Here is a 12653-nt window from a genome sequence, read left to right on the forward strand (position 1 = left end):
TATGTTAAAAAGATGAAGTCAGATGAAGTCCAGTCAGAAAGATGGAGCGACTCAAGAAGAAGTGACATGTAGACAACATTTCTGAATGGTTAGTTGATGAATTTATGTAGCTTATGTGCAGTAATCTTCTAGTCATTGATTAGCATATTCTGTTCTATTCATATTCATGATAATCATTAAATCGTGTTCCGGGGGCGGGGTTTATGTAAATTCTGGGGTTGGTGATGTCACTAACCCGGGAGGAATGTCATGTAGTCAGTCAACCAGCAGTTTGTTGTAGTCCTTAAAAAGCAATTTCTTTAAAAGCAAATATCTCCCTTTGCTCTGAACTTTGAGTGTTGTAACTTTGCAGATCAAACAGCAACATTACACACTAACTAAAGTTAGAAAAGTGAAATCTTAATCAACCACCCCTTTAAAAGTTTTTCTGTATAGACCTGCGTTATGGCCAGTTCACACAGAATGTTTTTTGCTGATAAAAACGCGAGACAAAGGTCAGTGGAATGAAAAAAGTACAAGGTCTAGAGACCCTTTGACCCGCCATTCTAACTAACACTGCCCTACACTTTATGGATATATCACAAAGATAATTAGTGCTTTGTTTTGAAAATTCTTAAGAGATGTTGACTTTGTGCAAGGTGAAAATCAGGCCCTTTTTGTCTTGATTTAAATTAAAAACTTGAGAACTGCTTTAAAAAAAAAAAAAAAAAAAAAAATTGTCCTTTCAGAGTGGTTAGACATTAACCTTTCATTAGCGTTTGAATGAACACTGTTTGAATGTATAAATGAAAAAATAAACGAAGACAATGTTAAAAAAAACCTACTGTATTAAAAAAGAACAAACAGCACACTAGAGAGGCTGCCATGAGGAGATGATCTGAGCAGCTAAACACTTAACAGACATTGTTCTTCATGGTTCTACCGACATTACAGTTCTACGCACATCATCCCTTCAGTTTTTTACCCAACCTTAAATAAATCACTTCAAACTCTTCCACTCTTGTTTTCTCCTGGGACATCATGCATTACATTAACAGAGCACAAAAATTCAAAACTGAAACAGACTGCGAAGGAAAAAATAAATAAATATATATAAAAAAAATTCACTCAAGTATGCCATGTGTAACTCTCACTCCAAACAGAAATCATAGTCAGCCCAGGAATCGAAAGCAACAGAGACAATCGTGCAACAATGCAAAAGCTCCTGAGGCGCAGCAGTGAGCCGAGGGTCTGGCGACACAGCTTTCCCACCGGCTCACGAATGACTTCGCCGGTTCAGTTCTACAGCTCAGGAAGGGGCCAGTTTAGGGCCGAGCAGCACGTGTGAAGTCAAGCAGAGCTGCATCTCTTCAAGAGCGACTGCGGTCTTCGCTGCTGCCCACTAAAACCTTGCTGTAAAGTTTCTGCTGCTCCTCTTTGAAAACTTCTTTGACTTTCCCTCGTTTCAGTCCACCATCCCTGTGAGCATGCAGAGCACAAAAGGTTTACGCTTTATCCAATTTTAAAATGTCCATGTGTGTTCTTTAAGTCCCAACTCATATTACAATTTGTGTTTGACACTTTTTAAAGAGGAACCAACCATAACAAGTCTGCCAGTCCTCCCTTTCTAGCGATGGCTGCTTTAACCCTGTTGGCAAACTGCACAGCGTCCTCCCCTTCCTGGAAAAATAAACTCACCTAAATATAATGAAGGGCTGGCAAAGAGAAAATAAAAATACAATACCATTCAAAAGTTTGGGGTCTGAAAGACTTCTTAATGTTTTTGAGTATTATTCTCCCCAAGGCTGCATTTATTTGATCATAAATACAGTGCAAATATTAATATTGTGAAATATTATTACAATCCAAAAACAACTATTTTCTATTTTAGTCTATAATAATATATTATTTTTTAATATAAATGTCTTTACTGTCACTTTTGATCAATTGAATTCATCCTTGCTATATAAAAGTATTAAAAACAAACTTTTGAACGGTAGTTTTTCATCTCTTTTGAAGCTTCGCCCCTCACCATTCGGCTCATCGGTGGAAGGTACCAGACGCTACACACGATGGCCCAACTGCTCATCATGTGCAGCAGATAGTTCACCATCCCAAATTTGCTGCTATTCCAGAACGCATCACCAAAGCGAGGATCATACTGCCAAAACAACAGCCAGAGGAATTTAAAGCCACTTTATAACGATGAAGACAACGTTTAACATAAAAGAGGTTGTTCTTACCTTTATGGCCACAGGATAAACTGTGCAGCCAATCTCAAAGCTTCCCTTCTTGAACATCATGACTGAAGTGTTGTTTATACAGGTTCCTTCAGAAAAGACAAAGAAAGTTGATTTATTCCACACATACTTCACTATGAAATGGTTATTTATAAACAGGAGTTTTAACACTCACCCTCTGGGAATATAAGGATTGGTAGTTTGCTTTTATCTGCAACGTGGTCACTTAAACTATATATATTAAAAAAAATATATATATATATTTGTTTGAATTTGTGTCAAACAGAAATGCTCAAATTGTAAATGTAAGAAAATGGATGCATGTGAGTAAATGCACTGTTACCGTTTGGCCACTAGGTGTCGGTCCTTCACTTCAGACCTCTCAAACCAGATGTGAGGACAGGCCTTCACCATCGCCCTCTGAATGACCCCCATCAGACCACCATGGACCTGACCCACCTGATGCACACACAATTATTAATTGCTAGTGTAATGGAGGCCAGCTGAGAGCGGTGCGAGTAGAACCGGAGGACTCATATTACATTAAATATCAATACTGAACCAAAGTCATAAACACAAACATCACACTACCATAGCATAGCATCCGTCACTGGCCAGAATGATGACGTCGATAGGCGAGGTGTGATTGGCCACACAGATTCCTCCGTTTTTGGGTTTATTCTCACTTGAAGGGAAAAAAAATAAGTGGATAGTAAGAAATATGGAAAATAAAACAATGCAACAGGCATACAGATGTGTAGCTGTAGTCACCAAGCAACATGACAAATCTAATAATAATGTTTAATACTGGAATATGGAAGTGTTTGTGTGTCAATACCTGTCATGATAGGTAATGATGGCCGTGAGGGCTCTTACACAGATCCGGTAACACATTAAATGAACCTTGTCGCTGAGATAATTCTTCATTCTGCACATTAGAGCACAGAAAACATTGTAAACAAACCACTTTTACATTGGAACAAGAGATTTAATGGGTCTTCAACTAGCCAATATATGCATGTGTGTTTATATCTTATTACTAAAGTCAAACACTTTCTAATATGTTAAATTATTATTATACAGCTCTTGATTGAATTTTGATTGATTTTACACTACCATTCAAATGATTTTTATATGTTTTTGAAAGAAGATTTGATTCAAAATACAGCAAATTATATACATTTCATAATATATTACAATAGAAAACTGCTAATTTATTCCAATGATGGAAAAAATACAGTAAAACCAGTAATACTTTGAAATATTTTTACAATCCAAAATAACTGTTTGCTATTTGAATATATTTTAAGATGTAATTTATTCCTGTGATCAAAGCTGAATTTTCAGCATCATTACTCCAGTCTTCAGTGTCACATGATCCTTCAGAAATCATTATAATATGCTGATTTGCTGCTCAAGAAACATTTCTTTTTATTATGACAGTTGAAAACACTTGTGCTGCTAACATAAAGTTTTTCAGGATTCTTTAAATAGAAAAGCATTTATTTGAAAAATAAATTATTTGCACCACAATGAATGTCACTTAAGGACACAAGGACTTTTACGTGCTTTTCCCAAATCACGGAAGTGACCCTGACATCCGAGTTAGCGGTAGCATTAGCCGTCAGGCAAGTGTTATTTAAATAAACTCCTGATGTACTTAGAAACTTTCCAATGCCTCGTTTTATGAGTAGAGAACCTATTTGTTCTACTGTAGAAGTTTGGTACCATTCTGGGCATTATTAGTGGGGTAATTTATGATATACAACCTTGGATCCATTAGCGCCTGCACTAAGCCATTCGGCTGATATCTCTAAATAAGCTCTAACTTTAATAATGTTCAACCAAGGGAAAAAAGGCTTCGAAAAAGGCAAAGGTTGTTTGGCTCGAGGTCATGGTGCAAAGGACCCTAGGTTGATTTTACTCCGAACCATCCCTTTAAACCCAACTCAACAGCCTCAGACCTTCAGAAGTGTACCGAGACATACCTTCCATTAGGAAACAGGCCAACGATTGATGACTGAACCACAAGAAGACCGACACCAGTAAAAGCAAGCGTGACTCTGTAAGAGCAACACGGCAAATGTTAAAAGCAAGATCTAAAAAGGACACAGCTTAACATAATCACAGCACAAACATTATATCTGCATTAGAGTAATCATCCTGGGCTAGTGGAGATTACAAACAGCCTCAGGTGATTTGCACATTTTTTCAGCATAGTTCTTTTGAATAAAAATACAAGGTGTCCGTTTATCCTTGAGCACTTAGCATTGGGCACCGTAAGGCCTTAAAACTGCTGATGCCTTAAAAGTGCTGACAGTTTAAAACCGGTGAATCCTTAAAGTCCAATCTGTTTTTAAGGTTTGGAATCGTGCCACACAGAACTTCGACTATTTCTCACTTAGGCTCCATCAGTTTGTTAATATTTCTGCAAGCTGGAACCGAAACACAAAATCTTTTCAGAGGCAGTTCATCACGTCTAATTGATTGAATAGTCCCATTTGAAAACCACTACTCTGGCGATTATCAACCATATCCGTCCACAAAGCATTCATGCAGCATCCATCGATCTCCCTCTCACCTGAGTGGCAGAAGAAACCCATATCGGATGAGCACGCCCACCCCCCAGAGCGCCGTGAGCCTGGTGCTGATGTGGTGGAAGTTGTAGTTGCTGCGGGTCAGCAGGTTCCAGGACTCCAGCTCCTCCGCTGTGAAGCGCTTGGTCACCTCGTCATCGACGATGCTCTCCACGCCTCGCCGGCAGAAATTGAAGATGTCAGACATGTCAAACTCAGGCTCTGCACCGCCACGCCTCATTTCCTGGATCTCCTGTTCGAGGGACGCTGGTTCTTTAGCAATGATCCCTGTGGGGTGGGGGAGAGAGCAGGGTTACGACAATGTCGGAAATATGACGTTGGTGGGAACTCATGTGAATGATCTTTTTAGTGTTTCACCATTGCTGTAGGGTTTGTAGAGATGCTGATTCTTCTCTCTGGCTCCTCGCTCCATTCTTAAGGTCGCCCACTGAAAGAACAAATGAAATAAACTGCACACTGTAATGGTTCAGAACAGTATCCTGCTGTGTCCATTGTAGTATCGCAGTAACAAAGCCTCAAAATAGTGATATTTTTCAAACTGTGGTATGTCCAAATTAAAGGTGAAAATTTTATTTTATTTGACCATTTCATCTCATTATGGACGCGTTTCATTATGGAATTACATGACATGAGTCTTAATTGGATCACTTAATCTTCCTTTTGTTACATTTGTTTTGTATCCCCAATGGCGGGCTGGTCTGCGACCCCAAAAGAACTCACCCAGCTGTCATGAGGATGGGGAAACAAACAACATTCAAGCGATAAACAGCCTTTGGGGCGCCAATTCCACAGAGATACAGCCACCGGGGAGGAGAACACAACGGCTGATCCATGTGTCCTTGTGGAGACCTGGAGTTCAGCCAAAGCCCCTGAAAACCTCATATGAGCCCATCCACACCATCCACTGACAGTTCAACTTTTAAAAAGAATGGGTCAGCAATGAATGAATCGTTTTGTGGAACCAGTTCTTTATGATGATTCAGTCACAAAGCATCTACCAACCTCACATTGGAATCTATAAAACCTATTTGAAACCAGAGCACTTGACTTAAAATAATCAGTTCAGATTGAAATGAACAGGCTAAAAGAACTGCTTTGTCTTAAACCTTCCACATCACACTGAACTAAATACAGAGTATCTGTTTAGTGCATAGTTTTTAAAATCAAATTTAACATTTTATAAGACCTGCACAAATAAAAATTAATATTGTATGTCCATGCAGAAACTCATACAATCTCAAAAATAAATCATGCATTTTAGATTATTTTACTTAGTTAAACTTGTATTGAAATTGGTTTATGTACTTGTATCGAAATATGTACGAATTTGAAGTTGATCGATATTGGATTTTGCTGATACAAAAATAATCTGTAAGATACAGATTACTCTGCCAATACTAATAAAATCTATATACTGAATGTGTAAAATGAAGTTCTTTGGAGCCGTTCACACAGAACGTGTTTTTCCATTGTTTTATTCATTCCACTGACCTGGGTCTCACATTTTTAACAGCAAAAACACGTTCTGTGTGAATCGGCCTTTAGTCTTTACTTCCTGTAACCAATTTAAGACACTTGTGTAATCCCTGTAAAAATCTGCCATATTTTGCCTTGTTTATGTATACCTGCACATGCATGTACATGTGTGCGCTCAACATTTGATGTTGCTGCATCTGAATTTCCCCTAAGGGATCATTAAAAGTGGATTAGTCAAGCAAGGACAGCAGCTGAGCACCGAGTGTGGAAAGATGTCCTTTCGCTGTGTGAAAGTAAACAGTGACTCTCTCGTGGTTGCTGCTGATGCTGTGACTCAGGGAGTTGTGGATGCCACGGTCGGGATGGGGAAAGAGTGAACAGTCAAGCTGCTTGTCAGACTAAATTTTGCTCCCCTGTTCAGGGTCACCGGACAAAAGAGTAAGTGGAAGTTAGTCACTGAAAAACAGCCATCTGGAGGTTCTTAGGGAGTCTGGAGACGGTCTGAACGAGTGACTACATCAGTCATTTAGGCATCTCATGATTTGATTTTAATTGCTAGAATCAAGAAAGTGATTCTTGAAGCATCTCAATTTTTCAAATTACAGTGTAGGGGAGCAAAATCTTTTTGCATTAAATCGTGCATTAGACCTAATGATTTGCTTCATGTTATCCAAAGTGTGCGATATCTTTGATACTTGCTGTCAGTTCCAAAAAGAGAAACCCAAGCATCAAGGACAGGCCATCGTTTCTCCATTTCTGAATGGAAACATGCAATAGGACTTAGGTTATTTCTATAACAGTATACTAACTGTTTCTACAGGATACGGTATGCATACAATGAACAGTATGTCAATTCAGTCTGTGTGCACATAACACACAGGTGACCTACTAAATTGCCAAAATGTGCAGTATTACAATTAAGAATTACAGTTACACTTTATTTTAAGGTGACATAGTAACATTGTAATAACTCAAATAAGTACTGAGTAATATTAATTAACTCCATGTACTTACGGTTAGGTTTAGGGTTACATGTAATTATGCATAATTTACTAGAGTAAGCAAGTACAGTATCATGTAACTACGTCACCTTAAAATAAAGTGTTACCGGAATTATTTAAATGAATTCATAAATGAATGCATATTGATGCAAAAGCATGAGAACCTACCTGTGAATCAAATGTTTGTTCAACACAAGTTACTATTTTCAAAAGTTGTTTTAATATTTGTGAAAATCTCATACTCACCAAGGCTGCATTTATTTGATCAAAAAACAGTGTAATATTGTGAAATATTATTACAATAACCTTTCTATTTTAATATTTTATTCCTATGATGAAGAAGCTGAAATTTCAGAAGCCATTAGTCCAGTATTCAGTCAGTGTCACACGATCCTTCAGAAATCATTCTAATAATCCTAATTATTTAACATTTCTTATTATGCTCAACTGATGAATAAATATAAATTTATTTAGTCACCTAAATGGCCAATTAATGCATTCTTGCTTCATAAAAGTATTTATTTATTTCAAAAGAAAAAAAAATCATCCTGACCCCAAACTTTTGAATGGTAATGACCCATCAATGTGGGATTCACAATTAACAATGTCTTTTTTTAGGCTTATATTTTCACATAAATTAAAGCAAAGAGCTACATGCTGATGATCTGAAGCAAAACTTTTTTTTCTCATTTGGTAAAAAAAAAAAAAAACACTTTCTAAAGCGAGTAGTCGGATACTTTCCGGAGTAAAGTTCACACATTTTCAAACGCAAACTGCCAGATTCCTGCATCAACAATGCATGGAAGAATATGTGACAGCACAGGTTAAAGTCTGAGGCAAAGTCAAATGACAGCCAGACCCTCCAGACTTACTAATTCAGTCAAACGTGAATTCTATTTTTAGCCTCTGGCATCTTTAGTGAAGGGAGAGAGCGCTGACTACTGAACTAAGTAGTAAAACACAGAGCAAAATACACCCTGAATGACCTTCCAACTTATGAGACGTTTACACCACAAACAGACCATCTCACCTGGTTTAACTTTCCACAGCTCCTCTTATATTCTTGTTCAGTCATGAGATAACCACTGTAAATGGTCTCACTCACCTCAAAAAGCTTGATCAGTGACTTCATATACAGTCTGCGGATCCCGAAAGACACGCCGAGGATTGCGGGTACGATGATGAACACCAGCAGAAGGGTGAACCACACCGTGAAGGAAATGCCCAGAAGCATACAGATCAGGCTGTCGAAGGGGAAGAGGTAGGACTCCATCTTGACCAAGACGCAGGGAAGGAACGATTTAAAAGTGACGAGATTACCTAAACTCAAGACTGATGGATTCCTCTATAGTGCCTCAATTTCTGAAGCCTACGCTGAAACACAGCCTTCATGGGCATTTAGGGGAAAATTATCATTTTATATCCATATCCATCAAATTAACACCTTACGATGCTACAGACATGTCTGCGGGACACATCAAGGTTAAGAAAACCCTGAATCACAGGAGTGTTGGAAATATAAATAAATGTGCATAAATGTTCAATCTTTGCTCCTTTCACAGTCTCTTGGAATGAATATTTCTTCATCAATGACCTATTTGAAATCGTCTCACATCACCGTCCACTGCCATTTCTGACATATCTAGGAAAAAAGGAGGGGAAAATGTTTTTGAAGAGTTCCACATTATGAATGCATATGGGTAGCAATATTCAATTTGAAATTACATTTGTGCAACGTTTGGTGCAAAATGAAAATGATAATTCAATTATATCATTTACATTTGCCATTTCATACACTAGTTTTAATATGTAAATTTAATACATATTTTAACGCTTTAAAAGTTGCTAAATTAAAATTTATAACAGAAATTATTAGATATGTTTAACATGTTCAAGCAAAAACTGTAGCAAAATGATCATTTAAATCATTAAAAAAATTCTTAATTGTATTTACACTCACAGTTAAGACACTTGTGATTGCATTTTCATTAAATGTCCCGCAATGAATGTAGCAAAATTCAGTGTGCAAATTGAAAATACATTCTGAGCCGATCACACCCCCACGCCCTCCCACCCCGTCAATCACTGCGTGGTGTTGGCCCCCATCCCGTCAATCACTGCGTGGTGTTGGCCCCGCCCCCACCCCGTCAATCACTGCGTGGTGTTGGCCCCGCCCCCACCCCGTCAATCACTGCGTGGTGTTGGCCCCGCCCCACCAATCACTGCGTGGTGTTGGCCCCGCCCCCACCCGTCAATCACTGTGTGATGTTGGCCCCGCCCCCACCCATCAATCACTGCGTGATGTTGGCCCCGCCCCCACCCCGTCAATAGGCTTGTTCGACTTCATGCAGCTCTGCGCAGACCGATCGGCGGCTGACTTGAAGCAGTGCATGCCGGTTAGAAATTTTGTCCGACTTGATACAGCGCTGACGCCACGTGACTGTGACGTATGCCATCAAAGTACCGTGAGAGCGATTCGAGAGTAGCCGGAGAACTCAGCCAGCGCAGCTTCTCAAGAGCGGCTGCACAAGCTCTGATGACGACACAGCTGTGACACAACGATTCACTGCATGACAACGATCACGTGTGTTTCATGTTTATACAAACACCTTTAGTTCCTCTAAAGCTAACAGATCAGTTTTTTATAACAGTAAACACTCTTTTCATGTAGTTGCGATGTTATATTGTGTCATGTTTATCAAATTAAAACTGATTAAATAACGTAGACTCCACTTCATTGATAGTAGCTTATGTTGAACTTTATTCTTGTTCAAACAGACGCTGTATGAAGCAGTACAAAGTATTGAATGAAAATGTCTCTGAAACATCTGTGTATTATTTGGCAAATATTGCATTTATTTCACTTCAGCTGTGGTAAAGTATGCAAACACCACGTGAGCGGTCACTACGGGAACCAGAAAGTGTCCGACTTCAAGTCTCCGTTTGCAGCTCCTCCCCGCCTGCACGCGGCTACTCTCTGATCGGTTACATCCAGCCGCAGCCGATGTCGAACACACCTAATCACTGCGTGATGTTGGCCCCGCCCCCACCCCGTCAATCACTGTGTGATGTTGGCCCCGCCCTCACCCCATCAAACACTGCGTGATGTTGGCCCCGCCCCCACCCCGTCAAACACTGTGTGATGTTGGCCCCGCCCCCACCCCGTCAAACACTGTGTGATGTTGGCCCCGCCCCCGCCTACCCTGTCAATCACTGCGTGAAGTTGGCACCACCCTACCCCAACCCACCCTACCCCAACCCATCCTACCCCAACCCACCCAACACAAAACGTCGCAAAACTTCACGCAGTGATTGATCGGCTCAGAATTTGCACACTGAATTTTGCTACATTCATTGCGGGACATTTAATGAAAATGCAATCGCAAGTGTCTCAACTGTGAGTGTAAATGCAATTAAGAAAAATAACATTTAAATGATAATTGTGCTGCAGTTTTTGCTTGTTTAACATGTTAAACATCTATTAATTTCTGTAATACATTTTCATTTTAATTTAGCAACTTATAAAGCATTAAAATATGCATTCAGTTTACATAAAACTAGTGTATGAAGTGGCAAATGTAAATTTAAATACAGAAATGCATTGCCATTTTACATATTGCATTGTCATTTTGCATATTACATTTCAAATTTAATATTGCTACCCATATGCTTCCATTCACAACTGTCCACATCAAATATTTTGGCATTATTCAATAAAAAAAATGATACATGGGTTTTCCCCCTTTATGATTAATCATCATCTAAAGCAGAATTAGATTCAGAGTAATGAAATGTATTGATGAACACTATTAAACGACTATAATGAGTATTTAACGGATTGTAACGGACAATTAAACAGCACTCTAAAGCTAAATATCTATATTATAACACCTCAAGCATAATCGTCATCTTAACGTCTGAAATAAATGTTAATTAGATCTTAAATGAACCATAAATGGGTTAAAACTGCAGTTGTATGAAACATTGTTTGTATGCAGATGTAACGTTAAATGACTGGATGCTAAAGCGCTTATCAACAGCTTTAATCACGTAATTAAACTCCCAAACGTCTTTAAATGTATGAAACCCGCTGTTTATACTGACCTGTTCCCTGAAGATGGCGTTTAAATGCTGATTTGTCCTCCCAATAAAATACTAATTTGACATTTTAGCAACGTGAGACGCTGCTGTTGTTGTTGTTATGCAACAAGTTTAAGAGCATCAGTAGCGGCGCGTTGCTCGATCAGCAGCATCCACAACTTCCGCTTCCGGTGGACTGAGGATGTTTGCCCCTCCTACCACTGATCTCCGAGCAGTTGTTCATTTACAGTCTATGGTGCGCTCGTGTTTCAGGAATAAATAGCTGGGGGGATAGCCTATTCTAGACCAGAGCCGTCTGCATTATTAATAAGATTTTGTTACAAATATTTAGGCTATATATTTTTAAACTAATAGTCCACTTTCCATGTTGTTAGGCTATACAAAAATCACACACATAATTGTCTTGTAAACTTACCAACTTTTAAAATGCATTTTATGTAGATTTGATTGATTGACTCTTGCCCAGACCGTTCAAGACCGTTCAAACTCTGAAAATCCAATCCATTAATCCATCAAAAACTATTGAAAAACGATCATATTTATTTATTTATTTAGATTTGTATGTATGTATTTAGCTTTTTTTTAAATGAAATAAAACGGTTCTATTAGTGATGTCATTTCCACCAAAATTAACAATTTTGCCCCAATGTAAACACTAGCGTACTTGGTCACTGCCTAGGAGACAACAGTGTCTGTAAAGAGCATTCCTGAGATGAAACGAGACATATGTGATAAAGACAAGAAAGAAAAATCAAAAAGGTAAATATATCTGTGCGTCACTAGCTTTAATGGTGCAATAAGTGTGAAAATCTTATTTAATCGGATGTATTTAGAATGCATAAAAAAAGGCATATTTGAATAGCCTTAAACAAATAAGTTGGCCATTTTGTTATAGAAATGTTTAAAATGTAAGTTTCACCACAGAATGTTATCAGAGTGCATGTGATGTTATGGAAATAATGCGGTGGAAATGTTCCTGAATTCCCCACTGTTGGTAGATAAATGAATTAATCTAGCAAAAGTGTGAACATTTTGTTCAAGAGTTTATTTTATTTTTTTAAGTTAACCAGTTCCGATTCATTTCAAATGTTTATACGGTAAAATTTGAGTGCTTCTTGTGTTCCAGTCTGACCTTCTAAAAATGGTTTGTGCCATTCCTATTACAGAGAGCATTGTGATTGTGAAATTGACATTCATAAATTAAATGTTTGATACCATCATACTGCAGAACCATATCTGGCCAGATGCTGGAGCTGGAA

At 38.5% G+C, this 12653-nt stretch overlaps 1 protein-coding gene across 1 annotated transcript; it reads right to left on the bottom strand.

Moving 5' to 3' along the window:
• Positions 1-809: 809 nt before the first annotated feature.
• gpat4 (glycerol-3-phosphate acyltransferase 4) lies at positions 810-11571 on the bottom strand. The gene is made up of 13 exons (XM_084105359.1): positions 11398-11571; positions 8399-8935; positions 5174-5243; positions 4801-5083; positions 4208-4282; positions 3058-3147; positions 2811-2904; positions 2563-2678; positions 2395-2450; positions 2223-2308; positions 2012-2140; positions 1580-1659; positions 810-1458 (listed from the first exon to the last, which is right to left on the bottom strand). The coding sequence occupies exons 2-13, from the start codon at positions 8564-8566 to the stop codon at positions 1350-1352; spliced, it is 1356 nt and encodes a 451-aa protein (XP_083961485.1). The 5' UTR covers positions 8567-8935; positions 11398-11571; the 3' UTR covers positions 810-1349.
• Between the last annotated feature and the right edge of the window lie 1082 nt (positions 11572-12653).

This window comes from Abramis brama, assembly GCF_963993115.1.
Source record: "Abramis brama genome assembly, chromosome: 25".
Taxonomy (NCBI): Eukaryota; Metazoa; Chordata; class Actinopteri; order Cypriniformes; family Leuciscidae; genus Abramis; species Abramis brama.